Source organism: Phalacrocorax aristotelis, chromosome 7 (assembly GCF_949628215.1).
Source record: "Phalacrocorax aristotelis chromosome 7, bGulAri2.1, whole genome shotgun sequence".
In the NCBI taxonomy this organism is placed as follows: Eukaryota; Metazoa; Chordata; class Aves; order Suliformes; family Phalacrocoracidae; genus Phalacrocorax; species Phalacrocorax aristotelis.
The window spans coordinates 20,687,536-20,707,801 of NC_134282.1; the positions used below are offsets into that span (position 1 = coordinate 20,687,536).

The 20,266-nt window shown below is 43.9% G+C and overlaps 1 protein-coding gene and 1 long non-coding RNA gene across 2 annotated transcripts in view; one reads left to right on the forward strand and one right to left on the reverse strand.

Annotated features, from left to right (window-relative positions):
* Positions 1 to 4,489, reverse strand: part of LOC142059909 (guanylate cyclase soluble subunit beta-2-like) — an 18,686-nt gene extending 14,197 nt beyond the window's left edge. Inside the window, 7 exon segments of the mRNA XM_075099212.1 lie at positions 52 to 272; positions 1,436 to 1,535; positions 1,913 to 2,073; positions 2,268 to 2,362; positions 3,224 to 3,297; positions 4,076 to 4,294; positions 4,296 to 4,489. Coding sequence (XP_074955313.1) covers positions 52 to 272; positions 1,436 to 1,535; positions 1,913 to 2,073; positions 2,268 to 2,362; positions 3,224 to 3,297; positions 4,076 to 4,294; positions 4,296 to 4,382 — 957 coding nt within the window. The 5' untranslated portion in view covers positions 4,383 to 4,489.
* On the forward strand, positions 3,503 to 18,693 carry LOC142059910 (uncharacterized). The gene is made up of 4 exons (XR_012661542.1): positions 3,503 to 3,727; positions 10,812 to 10,947; positions 15,973 to 16,034; positions 17,014 to 18,693. It is a non-coding gene; the product is annotated as an uncharacterized LOC142059910 (long non-coding RNA).
* Positions 18,694 to 20,266: the final 1,573 nt, after the last annotated feature.

Below are 20,266 nucleotides of genomic sequence, written 5' to 3' on the forward strand. Positions count from 1 at the left end.
TTTTATTTTAATCATATTTTAATAATAGAGTGATAATGAATATTAAAATACCTCTTTATTCAGTTGGTTCTCCATTTGTTTTTCAGAGTCAGCACGATATTGAGGTGAGGAAGAAAATTTATTTCTTTCCTTGTATGAAAATACAGGGTTTTGAGTGACAAGAAAAACAATATGTTCTTTTTTACCAGTTCTTTCTTCTTCCTCTGTTTGATTGACTATTTCCATTGAAATCTCAATGTTAAAAAAATCCAAGGCTGCTGCACCAATGATTCCTGAAGGGGAAACAAAAGACAAAGAACAAACCCTTTCCATTTTCTCTTTTAGAGGGCCCACAGTGGAATTTCACCGTTTCTGAAATCACTTTTCCAAAGGACTCTGGAAGAAGAAATCAACCTGCTGTTACCTTTCTCATTCCTACTACTGCTGCCATGGTAAGAATATGTGCATAGGAGATAAACTTTAAAGTTACTGTTTCTTTTGTCTTGTCTGATGACAAATGCTTATTTTCACTAGAAAAAGCTCAGTGGGATATCTAAAAATGTGTCCAGAGTGTCATACATAGCAGTAATATGAATTCCCATTAACCCCAAAAAATGCATAGGGTCTAAAGAGATTCTGCTATAACAATCGTTGCCAGTCATTGCAGAATAATTTCTTTGGAAAAGTAGGAAATATCTTTCATGAAGATGCACAATCAGTCCTCTCATTTCTGCTTAGCTATTAGGCAAAATACTGGACAACAACATTAAAAGCTCTGTCTGAAATTCCAAACAGTTCTGTGCTTCAATAGGAATATGAAATGAGTTTTGACAAAGAAGGAAGTTTTGATAAACTTCTTAATTCAGCAGCAGCATCTATGAAAGAAAGGAATATGATCATCTCTTACAGGCTTACATCTGTTTAACCCTTGCGTGACTACAACTGTGGATATTCCCATAAATGCCCGGAAAAGATTCCATTTTGAGCTGAGTTCAATAGTAGTTTTACAGATTGCATGTACTGGAGGAGTATTTATTAGAGGATGGATGGATGGATGGATGTCTTCAAACCAACTATAATTTGTACTTCACTGCAATTTAAGGAGCATGAGTTACCGAGAACTAATCAACAGGTAGACACAATACACACCATGAACTTTAATTTTCCTTCCAGGAAAGGGATTCTATAGGAATTCTACAGGAAGAACAGACCCTTATGGCTGGCTTGTCATACTGTAAATCTCGATGAAGCCACTGGGAGCTTGGAGTTATCAGGCACTCAGGGAAATAATGAGGACAGATACTGGTGGTAAACTCCACGAGGCTTCAATTCCACAGCCAGTCTTCATCTGAAAAAAGATTCTGAAACCGGAGCAAAGTATATCTGCAAATATATGATTACCCTGTATATATATTGTGTTACCCGCTGATCTGTACTCTGCATTCTATCTGATTACCTGGCACAATATGGCATAGACCTCTTCTATCTGAATAGTAATGTAAATGCATTGACCCGTCTTCATTCTTTTCTACTCTAAAAGATGGGGCGTTCATCTCCTGAGGAAAAACAAACAAAAAAAAAAACCTTCAATATCTTTTGCTGGTGAATTCCACTTGTACAAAAGCATCCCATGTCTTAGTAAAATAAGCAGTAGTATGAATAAGCTAATATATTGAAAACTAAATATGCTCATTTGTGAAGGAAAATCTACTATCCATTAGAGCCAACGTACTAAATAATATCTAATGTTGAGGAAGACTCAGAAAAAAACGATTATACAAAATTGTCCTAATATTTTGGAGTAATCCATTTCAGAACATACGAGAGCCTGTTACAGCATATTTTCCCATTATTTGTTCACACCTATGAGATGCTGTTGCAAAGTCCGGCAGAGTCCACCCATACCTACTCAGTGATTACTACTCAAACTTGCCTGGTAAGAAAGGGACAGGTAGCTGTGCAACGCATCCAGGTTCTCTATGAACTCATAGAGATTTCCACCCAATGTCCTCAGCATGTGGTCATAGCCTGAACGTTTACAGAATTCAAAGAAATACTCTCCAAACTCTCTCAGAACCATGTCAGCAGGAACACCTAGCAAAATAAAGATTCCTTAATGAATAAGAAAGGCTTGGAAGTTCCTCAAATGCTGCCAGAAGGACTGAGAGTTAATGCAGATATTTTGCAACACAGGGAGGGCATTCTAAACAGCACAGGAGACTAAAACCTCGGCTGCAGTCTCAGGCTTGACCCAGGATGGTTCATTTTTGAGGTACAGGGACACATACCTAATATTTTGCAGGCTTTCTCAACAAGCTGCATTGTGATCTCATCTTTGTAAACCTCAAAAGTCAAGAAAGAATCCTGGACTCCAGCCTGCAGTCTGCAACAGAGAAGACAATATTCTTGTCTCAGCAGTGCTGTAAATATAACATGCTTGGGTGACCCAACTGGCATTCAGTAAGCACTGTTTGCTCTTAACCCGCTCTTTAACCGCCTTCAGGCGTTACATATATTGGAACACACTACTTCCCCTAATGGTTTGAGAGTGTTGTTTTAACACAGCTGCACAGGGGTGTCCACCTCTCCACTTCTGCTATTTCTCATTATGGTATTACGGCAAACTCTTTCAAGGATTAGGGCATCATACCGTGGGGGGCTAGAGGAAGCGAAGTCTTAGTTTGTCTTCTGGTCTACTTGGCTTGTCATTCATTGTGGCCACAATATCAAGCTCTTCGGGCTCCACAGACTTGACCAAAAACTTGCTGAATTTTTGTACTGGCTTCAGCAGCTACTATATGGTACATATATGCACACATTTTTATATCTTTATCCCTTGGAAAATGCCACAAAGCTCATAAGGTAAAGAAAAATCAGAGATTATGTATTTAGCTGCTTTTCTGAAAGCATTGGAATGAAACTGACTTCATATCAAGGATGACATCTTTCCAGTGTAATTACTTTTGGATATTGTCACAGTGAGCCAGTGAGTCTATTGCACAGTTGTCTATAAGACTACATTTAATCCTTAATTATCCGATATAACAAATTAATTGGGGCAAATTAGTATCAGAGTATGAACTGTTACAAGGTAAGAAACTCTTGCTTTTGCCCTGCTAGTTACCTCTAATAATTACTTGAGATACATATCAGCTGCTATTCACCAGTAAGAAATTATAATCCTCTGCTGCTAAATTCCTGAGCATTGTCTTTCAATACACTACATTCATTAGGAACACATTACCTTAATTTTTCCCATGTTTCTTCACCATACTTTTCAACCACCAAAGACTTCAGGCATGTATTTATAAATCCATACTGCAAAAGCAAATATATGAGCATGGAAAAGACATAACGATTTTCAAAATGCATCCCGAATGCCACCTTTTTGTATTTAAGATTCCACTGCTAATTTTATATTGCAAAAGATTAAGTAATAACGTCTGACAGCCATTATGTCTTTCAGTAAACAGCATGGCCTTTATCTCGGCACTTCACAAGCATTCGGTGACACAGAGCAAACGTATTCAATCCTGTCTCGCAGACAAGGCCCCAGAGGCACCAGGTCAGGGTCCGCGGTGACACGGCTGCAGCCGGGAGCACGTCCCCTGCGGCGCCCGGACCAGCAGCCGTCCACGGCTGCAGCATCAGGCCCCAAGTTCGGCTTTGCCGTCGCTGTTACCGTTTGCGTTAGCGCTCACAAACCGCACGCTGGAGATGGGGGGGAAAAGGTGTTAAAAGGATAACCGTAAGTAGCACTTGTCACGGCAGCAACAGCCTACGGATGGCGTGGTCCAAACCCCGCAGAGCAGTGCGGGGTGCTGAGCCCGGCACGGCAGGCAGGAGGCTCCCAGCCGGCCGGTCCCTCGGGCCAGGAGCGACCGGCAGGAGCTGGCTGTCTGTCTCTGTCCGTCTGTCCCGCCTCGGCCCCGCTCCCTTCCCGGAGGCAGCCTGGCACCGCTCGGGGCCGGAGGAGGGTCCGAGTCGCCTGCCTGCCCCCGCTGCCCGCCTCGGGGAACCCCCTCGCCCGCCCGCCCCCCGCCGCCCCGCGGGCCGCTCACCATGCTGCCGCCGCCGCCGCCGCCCCCGGCCCCGCCGCCGCCCCGGCCCCGCCGCCGGCGGCGCTCCCGCTGCCGGCCCCGCTGCCGGCCCGGGGGGCGGCGGCTCGGCCAGGCCCGGCCCCGCCGCTCTCGCCCGCGGCGGCCGGCGCGGTGGCAGCCGGTGGCCGCAGGCGGAGACGCGCTCCCGGAGCACACGGAGCTGCCCAGAAAGGCGCAGTTCCAGGTCTCGTACGCCTGCCCGCCTCGGCCGGCTGGTTTTCAGCAGAAAACGCGCCTTTTCTGCAGTTGCCGGTGTTGCAGGAATGCCGTGTGATGCCGAAGAGCATCTCGGTGAGATGGCATCGCCGTCACGATCGCAGGTCGTGGCAGTTTCCCGGCCCCGGTTTCCCGCTGCGGGAGCCTGCGGCACAGCCGGGCTGACCGTGGTGCGGTTCAACGTGGCTGGACGCGGCACAGTGCAGCCAGGCTCGACGGGTCCCAACCCCCCCGGGGCCTCGCTGGGGCCAGCAGCCAGGAGGGTGACAAGCCAGCAGGGTGTCGTTTCCAAGACTTTCCTAAAACTGCTCTTAGCAGAGCAGGAACAGTAATGGTGGAGTCGATAACCACTCTTGGCCAAGGATAGGAGGTTTGTAGGGAGAAGCAGTGTCTTTCATTCAGCTGGCGGGTGCTACTGAGCCGTGCATTGCTGCCGTAGGCCTGACAAGAAGCAGAAGATGAAGCCACTTGCACACGTCTGCCCATCATCCAGGCAGTGTTTGCAGCCACCCAGCCTGTCTGAGGGGAAATGACAGCAGTGGGGATGTTAGCAGGTATTTGGTGATCGTGAATGGTGAACGTGAATTAATGAGTTTTAGCGCTTTGCAGAGTTATCTTATTTCTTAGGTTTAGTTTTGGAAGAATTATTTGTAGGTCACTTTCTAGAGTGAATCCTGAGAGGTCACAATGGAGAACTGTTTGGGGAAAAACATACAAACACCCCCCCGCAATATAAACGAGTTTCTGTTCTCAGTCAGCCAAACACGCTGTTGTGGTTTAGCCCCAGTCAGCAAACCAAGCCCCACACAGCCACTCACTCACTCCCCTTTGGTGGGACAGGGGAGAGAATCAGAAGAGTAAAAGTGAGGAAAATCATGGGTTGAGATAAAGACAGTTTAATAGGTAAAGCAAAAGCCACGCATGCAAGCAAAGGGAAACACGGAATTCACTCATTCCTTCCCATGGGCAGGCAGGTTGTTCAGCCATCTCCAGGAAAGCGGGGCTCCATCATGCGTAACGATTACTTGGGAAGACAAACGCCATCACTCCAAACGTCCCCCCCCTTTCCTTCCTCTTCCCCCACCTTCATATACTGAGCATGACGCCATATGGTGTGGAATATCCCGTTGGTCAGTTGGGGTCAGCTGTCCCAGCGGTGTCTCCTCCCAGCTTCTTGTGCACCCGGCAGAGCTTGGGGAGCTGAAAAAGTCCTTGACTAGTGTGAGCGCTACTTAGTGACAACTAAAACATCTCCCCATTATCACCACTGTTTCCAGCAAAAATCCAAACCATATCCCCATACTCACTACTACAATGAAAATTAACTCTATCCCAGCTGAAACCAGGACACACACACGAAGCCATGTCGGTGGTAAAAGCCCTGTTTCACCTGTGGTGTTGCTGCTGTTTGGTGCAGGGGTTGTGGGGCACGGCAGGGGCCCACGTACTGAGCCAGCGCCCTGTGCCGGTCTGGCAGGGAGGGTTTGGCTCGTGCTGTGGCGATTCTGAGATGTTGTGCACGCCACTGTCTCCAATCTCTCAGTCCTCGTCACAGGTGCCATTCATGTTCAGCAGGCACACCCAAACCTGGAGGCAGCCCTACACAGGGCACGGGTGCTGCTTTCTTAATGATGACAGCCCTCCCGCCAGCCTCATCACCTCCCCTGTACTCATCACCCTTTCCATTCTGCAGATGGTAGTGACTCCCACAAGATCTCACTGATCGATAAACCTTCTTTTTTCTTCTCAAAAGCTGTCTTCTCAGCCAAATGCTGGTGGGAGCCAGGCTCAGGAGAAGAGAAATAATGAAAGCCCCTACACCCACTGTATTCCCACATGTAGAGGGCTAGCTTAGCATAGACATATATATGCAAACCCCTCTGTATGTCCTGTGCAATATCAAATATTTATTTAAACATACACTTGTCAGAGCTAACCTTAGCCAGCGTGACAGGCGACCTATCTCTTGGCTTGCTGTCTGTACTGTGATTGTAAGGAGCATCCATGCCTGCTGCCAGCAGCTCTGCAAGAGGCGGTGCCGGACCGGCCACCCCACAGCCCCACAGCGCCCAGGCCCCCAGCCCCACAGCCTGCCTGGCAGCCCCTATGGGGGGGCTCTCCCCACCAGAGCCAGGGCCCTGCCACAGCCACATACCCCATGCCCCGCTCTCGCACCACTATTAGCAGCAGAGCTGTTTCTGTGCAGATAAATGGCTCGATCCCCAAAAAGGTGAAGACACTCGTATTTTAGTTACCTTAAAAATAGCATGTCAGTTGCACTGCCAGGCTTGCTGCTATATCGCAGCCTGCAAAGTTAACTAAAAATAATTATATTAGGAGATCATGACTGTCAGTGCCATCAATATAAATGTAACTCACTCTGAGGTAACTGTTTTTTTGGTGTGCAAATTTTACCCACATAATGCCGCTGTTGATAGGAATGCAAATAATTTGACACTAGAAATGACAAATCAGGAAGATAAAGCTGAAGGATTGAAGAGGAATAATCACATCATCTAAGAATTGTATGGGTTTGCTTATTGCCTTCAATTTATAAATTAATTTCTACTATACATAAATGAAACTAATTTTCAGGTTTATAAAACCTGAATCACTGGAGGGATTTGCAAATAAAGTACTTTAGTATCTTCTCTTCTAGTACTTTAGTATCTTTTTCTTATTGTATGGATGACGTCTAAATAAGCGATCCAATGATTTATAGTAATGAAGATTAGCAACTATCATAAAGGTTTGGAGATGCAATTCGGATAAGGTATCCAAATTTCAAGTTAATACCTGTATACTAAATCTATATTACACAAGGTAATTCATGCTGGAATTGAATTTATCATTATTGCTTCAGCCCTTCTTTGGTTAGTGAAATTGATCTTACAATTTTTTTCAGGTCTGTTTGTCGTTATGAGAGAAAATTGGGTAAAGAATCTTCAAGTCAGGATTGTTTGTGAGCTGGTCATTGGGCTGCTTACCCTTTGCAGTCCAGGGTCCATGATGTGCCCTTGACCACCTCTTAATCTCTGGCTGGATAACAGAAGCCTTCTATGCAAGAGAACAGAAAGCAAGAGAGGAAAATCTGTAATACAATTCTGGTGTGACTCTTCTTAAAGTTTCTTTATTCCTTTGGCACAACGTAATCAGTGCTTCCTAGAATTTTGAGATCAGAAGCTACTTCTGTGTATAATCACCAGTCTTTAATCAAAGACAGAACACCCTACATGTTTCTGTATCTCAACCCACTGTGTGTAAAATGAAGACAACAATACTCCCCTTCCCAATCTGTTGCTGTGCTCCAGCAACCGTGACTATGGTCTCTCTCGGCGCAGTGTATTCAGGTCTCCCAGTCTATGCTGGACCCTGCCGCAGTGGTCTGGCATCGACACAAATTGCCACCTGCTGCAGGGTCAGTGGAGCAGGTGTATCTGGGTATGTAAAGAGGAGGTTGGAGCAGGATGTCTTTAGTTTCAGAGGGTTTCTTGCTTCCCAGAACACATAGGGTGGATGCAGATAAGTTCAGACAGAACTGTACGCTGGTATTCTCCTGGTCTGTATCCTGTGAGGCTGAGCTTCGTTGCAAGGGCACAGGATACCTTCAGTTGAAGTATGTCTGAAAAGTTCTCCCTGGGCTTCACCTGTGCAAAGCTTGTCCTTCCTCCCATAACCAGCTTGGTGCCCAGTGCCGAGGATGGGGTCATCTACCGATCAAGTGCATCGGTCCCTTATAAAGTGCTAGAAGTGATGTGTCTGGGAGCCAATCAGCAGCGTAAGGACTGTGCTGCTAACCCCATAAAATTCTGCAACTTTTCCAGCAGTTTGTGAGCAAGTGTCTCTTTAGTTCTCCTGCCCTTGTGGCAAAAGATCCATTAATTTGGAAAGGGGGTGCTGTGGCCTTGCAAAAAAGATACTCATCCATACCTGACAAAAATAATTATATCAAGAGCCAATTTCCCCTGGCCTTTTGTTGTGCTTGTACCCAGCTAGTACTAAACAGCATCCTTGAGCTCTAGGTAGCCCAGCAAAATAAATGGACTATCTGCAAAAACTCTGTACACTGTTTTTTCAATTAGATGAGAAGGGAAAATATGCAATATAGCAATTTATCACTTCTGGTTACAGCCTTGGAGAATGCAGTCATAGACTTTCATCGTCTGTGTATGCAAGGACGTCCTCCTTTTTCCTTCTTTTTCCTTCTGTTATGTGATTATTAGCAACAATGCAAAGCCATATGTTAGTTGCCATGGTGGAGGGGCTGCTCCCATAACCGTCTGAGCAGAGCACATTCTAAACATTGCAGTCTGAAGCCCAAAATACCGCAGCAGTAACAGAATCCTTTCTCCAAGTGGTTGCCAGCACTCTCTCCTACTGAAGACCCCTAGGACGCAGTCCTTTCTAGCATACTTCCTTCAAATGCAGGCTCACATCCGTTGTTCAGACACCATGTGTTCACATTTGTCTTGAATTAGCCTGCACAGTGACTTTTTAGTGACTCAAAGAGAAAAAGAATCTGTCCTTCTACCAATAGGAACCAAAAAGGAAGTTTTATATATACGTATTGGTAGGCTTCCAGCACTTCACGCTACCAAACCATGAGGACAGCTGATGTAGAGTCTAGATTAGGAATAAAAATAAACACAGAAGATGTGCTGCCCTGCATAGTTTGGATGGCTCCAATTTTTGAAATATATATTTAAAAAGCCCAACAGTTACATTTGAATCCTTATTAAAGACCCTGGGCAAAATTTAAATGTCATTAATATAGACTAACTCAACAGCAGTGAAATTGTACTGGTGCAGGCTTTACCCTCAAGAAAGCTTTCAAATTCCCAACTCCTCTGTTTATCTGTTAGGCTGAGCTGGAGATGGGAGGCTGGGTCAATATTATTTAAATCAGCTTTGCAAAACTGTCAGGAAAAGTTGCCGGCTCGGGTCCAAAACCTATTCACAAGTGCCCTTTACCACACTGACGGGGAGGGGATGGAAGATGAATGATTTGCTTTGAGAGATGGATGGCCTTTAGCATCATTCCCTCTCCCCCAGCTCCCCACGTGTGCTGCCGTGGAATTCCTCTCTCCCTGTGCATGACCCGCCCTGGCCCTTCCCTTCCCAGGCACTCATTTTCTCTGAGCTGGGGAAGTCAAGGCTGCATCCATGAAAATATGTGTCAGGCAAAGGAGAAACAGGCCCTGTGGGTACATTCGCTGCGTGAAACTTTCTGGTTAAAGTCTTTGTGCATGTTCCTCTGGGTATTTTCTTTAGCCTGCCTCTTGTATCATTACTTACATTCCAGAGCTAGCATCCAATAGGTTTGTTTTCTAAATAGAAAATAGTTCATTACTTGTATTTTTGCCTCTGATTGCTAGTTAATGAAATTTGTTCCAGCTTTAACATCACTGCTACAAGCTATAAAGGATCATTTCTCTTGACTGCCTGGGCCAGGCTTGCGTCTGCTGTAGCTCACTGACGGCACAGTTATCCAGGAGACTTGGAAGAATGCAGTCAAGAATAATGCAAAAATGGGTAAAAGCCAAGGCTCATCAATCTTTGGTGCTGTGCTATTACATCTGTATTGTACTCCAAGCTGTGTAGCTCAAGCATATTAGCATATGAAGCTGTTTGGTTGCTTCCTGGCACCTTGTTCCTTTGGAAAAGCAACTACAAACTTTAAGGTGCTTGTGTCAAACAAAGAAATAGTGTAATACCAGCCTGTGCAGGCTGTGCTGCTAAACAAGGTGGGATCTGAGGGGGCTGTGGTATACTTCTTTTCCATCCCACCAGCGTCCCATACCTGTGCTTTGAAAAGAGGGCCTTTCAGGTACTATTCATGTCACCTATCATCTGCAATGTAACTCAAAAAACTCCAAGGGCCCAGTTTAAGAACCCAAAGCAATTTAGCAGCACAACCCCAATAATTGGTAACTGCTGGCACTAGCTTTATTTGGCTCTAATATTGTGAGAAATTGCTGCTTTACTTTTGGAAATTATAATGCAGCTATCCTCCATTGTGGCATATTAAATATCTGGGGTTTTGTTCTTAAAGGGTGGACTCAGGTTTCCTATGGCTGCAGGTCTTAATTAGATCTGTTACTGTTGAAGAGCAAACTTTATAGAATATGTTGATGGTTTTACTTTCCTCTTCTCTGAGTTCTGCCCCAGCCTCCACTGCATCCACCTCTGTTCAAATCAAACAGCTCTTTCTTCTAGTGAGCTTTCTCCTTGGCTACCCTTTCCCACCAAACCACCTCCCACGGATGCTCTCTTGGTGCTTTAGATGTAACATTCAGCATCCCTGCTGCTTTTACTCCTCCAAGTAATATTTTGCAACAGTATTAATTATACAGCATGCTTAGATTTCTCATCCCATTATTAACAAATACATGTTTACTCTAGCTTTCCTCATTTGAACTGAATCTGTGAGTTATATCCCGTGCAGTATCTTTGACCGAAAAATATTTGGATCCAATCTGTGCAAAGGTGAATGTTAACATCCTTTTTTCTCATAAGGGACAAACTGTTCTACAGCTTCAGGAGAGGCACAAGCCCAGCACGGTCTCAGTCTTCAGAGGACTACAGGTCCCATGATCCCCAAGAAGGATTGAACCTGAGCTTTGACAGCGATGAACTTTGGGAAAAGGAGGAGGTATACAGAAAATTTCCCTTGCTTAAGCAAGAGAAGTAAAGTTTGTAAGTAATTAGGGAGTGCTAAATAGGGAGTAGTAAGCTCTCCTGGAAAATCTAGGTGGAAATCTGTGTTGGTAATATGAGAGAGGTCCAAAGGGCTGAGAGAGGTGGCTGAGGAGCTCTAAGGAAACTCTGTAGCTTTATCAAGTACAAGGGCTATTAACCAGGAGTTTTTAAATGTCCAAGCAAGGATGGCTAATGAGTTAAAAGAATGTAAGTTTTAAGGAAGAGATTTAGATTCTAGTGAAGTGGAAGTAAAAGGAAGATTGAAAGAAAGAAGTGCTCACCTCCGTGCCCAGTGTGTGCCTGTGGGTCTTTAAAGGCACAGGGGGATGAAGGTTCCTATGCCTCCTGCACAGGGAGAAATGCCGTGATCAGGAGTGAGGAAGGCCATAGGCACTGGTTGGTTGTTAGAGCAGCTTTATTTTTTGTAATGAGCTTTACAATGGATAAGGGCTTAACTGGAGAATTGAAGTGACCCGCCTGTCTGTGGTAGGGTGATTGGTGGGATAAGAAACTCAGATACAAACTAGCTGATAGCAAGTACTAAGAGGCAGTTGAAAGTAGCCTGTGTTTTCTGTGTCTCCACCTACAACTGTAATCTTCTCTTTGATCTCTCATTTCGAAACTGTAGGTGTTGGTGATTATCTAACCAGCACCTGACTTGCCAGCCATTTGCCCTTGGAGGGCTGGGTAGGGACGAGGGCAGCTACATCGTGTGATGGGGGAGTGGCTGTCACCCTGGCAAATGCCTTGGGAGTATTACCCAAAAAATCTCCATAAGTTTCTTTTCAGCCTTTAACCATCCCCTCCACCCAATCAATGATGAACAAACTTGAAAGGCACAGTCTGTTGAGATGATGTGCAGAGCAGAGCTAAGTTCTACGCTACCAAGAAAACCCAAGGAACGATCCCTCTGATGCACTTTCTGATGTTTATTGTGTATTCTGTCTTCCCAGTATATCTCTATACAATGAATTTATATTGTAATGCAGGAAGGTCCTTTCCCCACAAATCAGAACAATATAGCCAAACCAGCTAGCATTAGATGTTCAAAAAGATTCACCCCAAAGTATAAATTGTTGGTCTGCCTTCTGCTGTGGCTGATCATACTAATCCTCAGGAATGGAAAGTGCCTATCTGTAAGCTAGCAATAGTAAAAAGAAAACAAACAAAAAATCATACTAGGCCAGACTAGCTACTGAAACTGCACTGCACCTTTCTGGTCTGTCTATAATGTATTTTTGGCTATCGAACGGCTCTTATGGGTTAATTCGGGGACAATATTAATCTGGTCTGGTTTTGGATTTGTGCTTGGTTTTGCATTGATACGAATAGCAGATATAATACAACTGAGATTTTTAGGGTTTTAATATTAAATGTGGAGCTACATATGTTTAAGATCTCCAGCAATTCCCCCTGAGATTGATTTTCCTCTGATAATTTGTTTTGCCAAACCCAGTGTTTTCCATTCTTGACTTGGGTCATCTCAGTTTCATCAAAAATGGTTCTATATAGTGTGCCTTTGAGTGAGGCTAGGGAATAAATGCCTCATTTTAAGACAAATTATTTTGTTGAAAGGCTATTTTGTTTAGAATAAGAACATGTGCCTGCACCCCTTCCTAGTTCGCTTGAACTAGTTCTGTCCCAGCTGGATGAAGCAGTTTAGTTGTAGCTACAAAGAACTCGACAAAGACTATAAAAGCTGACCAAGAAGCAGGATAAACAGCTTGAGCTCAGCTCTAGGCCACCAGTAGGACCAGAACCGGCCGGTTAGTGTGCGTGAGTCCCATGCTCCAGTGTAGATTTGTCATATGCTTGGAAACTGGCATTGTCCTCATGATGGATGTAGCAGAAGGCTGCCCAAATCTGGACATGTCATCAGCCTTGTAAGAAATTGTTTGCAAATGCAGTAACCTTACTGCATGCGTGAGCACCAGCTTTGCTCCTTTTTTTCCTGACCAGGACTGCTGCATTTGCTGCTGAAAGAAAGGGAAATCCTAGCCTTGGTCTTTCATGGAGGTGGAGCACAACAGCAAGGGTGGGACATGGCTGTGGAATTAGTGAAGTGGGATGATGTGTATGCACATGTGAAACAAGAGCTGTACTGTAAAACAAATTACAGCTTAGAGGTGTAATGCTAACTTTGGCTGCATGGAATAATATGGAGACAACAAAGGCACTGTATTTTGTTTGTGTGGCCAGCAAGCACGCTGTAATTTGTTTGGTGCATGTAACTGTTTCAAAGTGTGCAGGATCACACTGCTGTTGGAGTAATTTGTCCTCTCTGCTGCATGCACAGCAGCGTGCAGCCCCTCAAGGACTGCGCTGTGGCTTTGCTTGCCTCCTTTGTTGCTGCTTGGCTAGTTTTCCCCTTTCTTTTCTCCCTTCTTTTCCCCTACTCTGACAGAACAGCCTTCTGGGAAGGGGAAAGCTGAGTATTTCTGAAGCACTGCAATGCAAACAAACCAGCTCCAAATGAACCTTGACTGGGAAAATCTGTGCCACACAGCACGGCCATCACAGTGTGCAGTATGTGCAAGCTTCTAGAAAAGACTGCCAGGCTGGTGAGGAGCCCGAAGGACCAGGCATCCTCACAGTCCTTTGCCAGTAGCAACATTTGTGAGAAATAGATTAAAACTAACTCGTGAATTAGTTTTAAAATGTTAATTTATTTTTGCTTGATGAGCCTGTACACTGTAAAATGTAAACATCAGTTACCAGAGTATGCTGTACCACCTCTTCAAAGCCTCATACAAGTGATAGTTGTAATGCAGGTGAATGGTGATGCCCACATTTTCCTAAAGGAAAACAGAAAAGCCGTGCAACGTGCAATGGGGTATAGGGGAGATGATCTATAATATAACCCCAGAGCTGCTAGCCATCAGATCTGTACTCTGGACCTTCTTTTGTTAACTGAAATAAGCAAGTACAAATGTAAAACTGGAGAGAGATGAGTTTCTAACTGAGAAGCAGAACCACCAAGCAGCTAATTGGGAGGAGGCTAGCTCCAACTTGTCCAGCTCTTCTGTCCCAACAGCTTTGGTGATGGTGTAATACATTAAAAACAACAGTAATCCTGCTGTCCAGTAACATGTATAGGCGAGTTACTATAATCTTAACTACAGCTGAAAGCAGAGATGCAGGAAAGAATATCACAGGTAAAGCCAACCCAAATCTATAACAACAAGTCTTTCAAAGGATTGGCCATTGAGATGACAGACTCCATGTACATTGGCTTCCACTGCTTACCAAACTTCTGTTTGCTGCCCCTAAGCCAACAGCTTTATTCCTTATTTTGCCCTGTGGCAACATTCAGCTACCAAAAATTGTAATGCAGTTTTATATATGGAACTTGCTGGGACTTCTAGGGCAACGTGTCTTCTTTCACCTCACCTGTAAGTATGGGCATTAAAGAGAAGGTATCATTGCCTGCTTCCGCACCTAAAGTGAAAAAATTGTTAACTGAATAAGAAATATTAGACTACCTTTTGAGGCTGTTTTTCTAATATATGCTAACGTCCTCAGCTATATGCCTTGGTTCCCATGCTTTGGGGATAAGAGATGGGAATAGGATTGGAATATTCTGATGCCAAAAGAGCGCCTGGCCCTGAGCAGCAAGGTTGCTGCAGTCATGCAGGCTGTCCGGGCTTTGGGCTCTTCTGACAAGTACTGCTTATGGCATAAATGTCTGAAAATTTGTCCCACTTTCAGGATTGTTTCTATGACCCCAGCATCTTCTCGTGCGTTGCAAATATTTCCTTGCACAATGTTTAAACAAAGGGAAAATGAGGCAGAGCTGTTTGAACAGCCATCCAGCACCAGAGCACTTTGTGGTCAAAGTAATCCTGAGGACTCTTTCAAATCCATGCATGCCGTCAAAATATAATTAAGAACCAGCATTACCCGACAGAGCTCTTGATTCATAGGACTAGGACTGATGAGCACCAGGAAAGTAACTGGGTAATCTGTGTGTTAGGACACACAATCCTTCAGGTCAAGTGATTCTCCTAGGCCTGGGAAATCCCTGAATGACAATTTCGACCATTGCCACAATCCTCTGCATCCGACCCACCGCGTAATACCAAGGAGAAAACACTGTGAGTAAAAATCCTGCTCTGATGGTTAAATGCCTGCCAACCTAAAGTAGACATCTTTTTTCCTTATGGCTGCTGAAATGAGACCTTGGATGAAGCTCCTGTCAGCAATGAGTCTGATCAAGCACTGTGCGCATCTGACAGCCAGCTTGGCACTACCTTGCCACAGGCAGCAGCTGGGCTTCAATGGATTTCACATGCAAGTAGGCCTGAAAGGGATATTAATTTTTAATTAAATGTTTAAGTTTCAAGTTTAGAAGGCCTCTTTAAGATATGTGTGAGTAATATGTATGCTACTATGAATAAGGAGGTAGGTCTTAAGCTATGTATTGTTGGTAAGCAAAGTAAAACTCCCTACTAAGAACAAAAAAATATATATTTACATGTGTATATATGTCTCTGTGTGTCTATATATAAAAAAGTATATTTTTAAAGAAAGACATCTGGCACAAGTAACAACTCTGCAGCAATGAGAGCCTCGTGCCTTGCTCCAGTTTGTGTTCAGTGCTGTGGCAGTTTCAAAGACCTTGAAGGCTGGGGCAGCTGCGCACAGGAGGAGGAAGTCACAGAGGTTGGTGCAAAGAGTTTTGATCAGAAAGGAGAATCCTAAAAATAATGTCATAAGCTAATGCTGACATGCATGGAAAGAACTTGGCAGAGTTACATAAAGGGTTGGCTGGTATGGTGTAGATTTCTATGCAGGGAAGGCTGGCTTGGATGGTTTTTCTGGTGGCAAATATCTAGGAAAGAGAGAAGTGGAAGACGACATGAAGAGAGCCAGATAGTGTTAATGGTTCGGGCTCTGGAGAGATATGACTATAGAAAATATAGAAAATTAATTTTCCCTATGGAAAGAATTTTATCTATTTCACCACGTTTTTTTTCAGCTATTCAGCCCTCTTCAGACCATACTGGCTTCCTAGCAAGTTTTTTAGGAGTTTGGCAGAAGGTATGCAGAGCCAGACTTTGATGCTCCTTTCCTCTTTCTGGATGCTTTCCTACAAATACTAAAAAGCAACTCTGGAATATCATAGCCTTTCTTCTCATAGGAATCTATACATGTTTTCTTGTTAGTAAGCGTCGTGCGTCATTCTTTAAACAGCCCAATACATAACTGTGTGTACTGGGACCCAAGCATATGTGGTAAGTAACAGCTCCTGTATATGAAATACCAGCTATACATTACACAAAACTTCAATAAACAAGTCACTTTTAATAATTTCTCTCCCTTTCAGAAATGCATTTATGTATGTCTTCTCTTACTCATGGTGAAGAAGTGTTTGGTATATATTGTAAAGGATAACAGATGTATTTGAATAAGAGCTTTTTTTGTTGTCTGGCTGTTCACTGGGATACGTCCTTGAAGTCAGGGCAGTTCTGAAATGTGAAGCATTAAATTAAAAGATTAAAAAAAACCCAAACACAACAAAACCAAGCCAAAACAAAAAGAAACAAACCCATGCCATTCTCCCTGAGTGAAAATCTGCAATAAGATGAATCTCACTTTTAACTAATCGAAAAATTCTTTAGACGTGTTTCTGCTACAGCAATTGGGCCAGCCTTGGGCTGATTGATGGGGCTTGTGAAATGACCTTTAGGACTTTCCACTTTGATCAAAAATCTTCCCAACTCCTAATAGTCCAGCTGGCCTGAAGATGGAGCAAGGGATGTCTTCATAGATCACAGAATCCTTGGGACGCATTCAAAAATGCAGTCTTTCTTTTAGCAATATAAGTATATCTAAGTCTTTGGTACTTTTCCAGCCACTCAATTACACTTGACCATGTATTGAGCGCTAAGTGTGAAAGAAATATACATGTCTTTAAAAGTTAACAAGAAAAAGATTTTTGTTTGTTTAATTTAGAAGCTGGCATTCTGCCTCATCCTTTTTCTAGTTGCTAATAGAATGCAACTTCAATCTCCGCCAGGTCCTCAGAACAGCTAGAGGCACTGAGTACACAAGAGGACAGGATTTACACCTTTCCATTTGGCTGACTTCACCTAATTTGGCAGAAGAAAAATCGTTGGCATTCCTGGTTTTAAGAAATCTGCAAACTAAGAGAGATTTGCTGAACCGTTGCCTCATGTCTAGGAGCTGATAAGCTGTGACAGCGTTTCGACGGTGAAATGGCTAAAATAGCACAAGCATTGCTCCTGTTATTTCTAAAACACCTCGGGACTATCCTAGAATTTACTTGCTTTTATTTTCCTGAACAATCCAGTACTAGAGACAAGATTTGCAGTTAAGATTCATCCAGCACGTATTTCATGAATACATACATTTGTTAAATTCTTGTTCTGCTAAGATGCGTACTTGATTTCAAAAATAAAATAAAATTGGAAATCTTTGAGGAGTAGAATTCTTGAAGGTCTTTAGCCCAGGTGAAGCCAAACCCTTGCAAGTTAATTAAGAGCCTTCTTACAGACAGTCAGATTGATGGCAAGGTCACAAAAGGCCACCGGCCTTTTTGTGGGGTACTCTGGGTGCCCCAGATTATATTCTAGTAAATGAAAGGGAAAAACAAAAAAACGGAAATTCTGCTCAGTACCTGTGTATACCTGGAAAGTACGCGGTGCCTGGATCTGCCACTGGACATGCTCAAAAATGCTCAGGTCTGAGACCTGGCTGCCAGGCTTGTAGGTCAGCCTAATCTTGGTCAGACCCTCTAGAAAGCAGAGCTGGTGGCAGATAAACTGGGGGACTGGCATACCTTGCCCTCTCCCCACAGATGGCTGCCGCTGGTGCGTGCGTTTGTACGGCGCTGTGAGAAGGCGAAGGCTGCCCTTCCTCTGCTAACCTGCTGCTGAGAGACAGGGGTGCTGGACCCCCCTCCCCAGGGCGTGCCAGCCCCCCTTGCACCCCACCGGGGCGACTCAAGGCTCCGGGGAGAGAAGGGTGCCAGGAAAGGAAGCCGTGCTGCCCCCCAGCAAGTCAGCAACCACAGGTGCTGCTGTCCCCGTACTCCTCCGACAGCCCTCCCGGGAGGGGACTGGCCCTGCTGCTGCACCCGTTGAACTTGGAGGAAATACTTATTTGCTCAGTGACTCAGGGAACAGAGGCTGGAGCCTTAGCAATAAACACTCTTTCTTCACAGGCCAACGAATGGGAAGTGTTTCTAATATATGTGTAAACATACCGTTGTCCTGCATATTGGAGATGTCAGAAATATCCCTTACAAGGGCCTCTAAAGTAAAATTGAAGGAGATGTTAAATAATATTGATCAAAAAATGAAACCGTATTATTTTGAAAATGACAGAGTATTATGATTGTTTTGTATTTTCACCTCCTTTTTGTTTTTTATACTACAGCCCTGAAACCAATAGGAAGTAATGAAGCATATAACTAAATCCATATTATCAGCTGAAAAATGTTTCTGATCATAGCATGTGCCTATCCCTAGTTGTTACAGCTCCTCAATTAGAAGAAAGAGAAAAATGGGAAAGAGAGATTATAGTTGAGCAATCTGCAGGACTTTTTTTATTCCTCCACTCCTAGTTAGACTTGGCAGGATCCCACTGAACTGAGAAGAAGAAAATTATATTCCAGAAATAATTCTTATTGCCTGTCTTAAATTTACTACTAGTATTCTCTCGCCATACTGAAACAGAAGTGTTGTACAGATTCAGATTTTCTTTACAGTGATATCAAACTTGCTGTTTGCTCAACTTAAGGAATGCCATGGGTATGTGCAATAAAAAATTATTTTCTCAAGAGTGCTAGGCACAAGTAGCTCATTTGAGGAATATTGCTTGTCTTATGCTATACGGGCAGAACCTGCAGAGTCTTTCACAGCCTTTTAAATTGAAGTAGTGATTTTAGTAATGACATGAATAAAACATGCCCTAGACAGGTAGCTGGAGCCAAATATACCTTGAGATCTGGCCACATCTGATTTCAATCCCTAGAAAGAATTTAGGTCAGAAAGAGACGCTAAGAAATGCAATTGCCAACCTGAGTACCACCTGAAAAAGCTGTTACTATTTGTTCAGATATCTTTATTTTAGCAGGATTGCACCCGAGCTATGGGAAAAGCCCTGATTTCTGGGAATGGCCATTCCAGATGCCTGGAATGTTTAGCCTGCAGAGCCAGGTCTGGAAGAGGATGTTTACCAGCAGCCTCTAAAATAATGACTGTTTTCTGAGGCTACAGTCACACATTCATGTAGAAATGGCTTTGTGGCACTTGAAGACGTCCATTCCCACCTGTAAACTGGAAATTGCCTTCTTCCTGGTACAGCTCAGATGTTGGAATAAATCATCTGGGCACTCCTCATGTGTTTCAGCGCAAAGGCAACAGGTTAGTAAGTAGGAGGGATGTGAGTTTACCCACCTGACTTTCCACTGGAATTGAAACACCAATTTTTTTATACAGTGTTCTCCACTATGCAGTAGGGCTGACTGTACAGCTGCTGCAGAGCAATGACAAACATCTGGATGTCAGTCATGTCTTAAGTGGGCACAGCTGCTTCTCCAGTAAATACCTGACCCGAGACTGAAGATTAGTCACTTTGCTGCCCAAGGCTTTCTAACACAGTGTAAAGGACCTGGAAAGTATGCAAACTACAGCTGGCTAGAGACTTCTCCTGCGCAGAAGTAACTTTTAAAATGATGCATATATTTTAGGAGGAGGAAATTCCCATGTGAGAAGCCTAGAGTTTTTACCTGAATGTAAAAAGGCCATAAATGTACCGGCATTTTAAGTATGCAAGGAGACCAATTCTCTGCCACTCAGCTAACAGGAAACGTCAAAATAGCTGAGGCATGAAAGTCAGTAACAGCCACGAATACAGTAATCTCTGGTGAGTGTAAACATGAAAACTTTGAAATGTGTTTCTCCCACAACTTTCAAAGCAACTTCCTCCAGTCCCAAAGCAACTGAGTTGGTACTAAGAAACTAGATCTCGTAAGAATAAAAATTTGTCAACCATCTCAGAGCACGCATTCTTCACCAGCATCGCGCGTGCTCCAGCAAAGCAGTGGGTGAATGCTACCGAATAGCCATATTACCCAGCCCCATCTGTATATGGTGCTGAGAGCTGCTGACTGGAGTGAGTGTCTCAGTAAATCCAGAGCTTCTATTTTGGAAGAAGGTGGGGTTAGCTAGTCCTGACAAAACTCACAGGTTGAATAATGAAGGATCGGTTGCATCTGTAGCTAAATAGGTTTAAGGAATAATTAC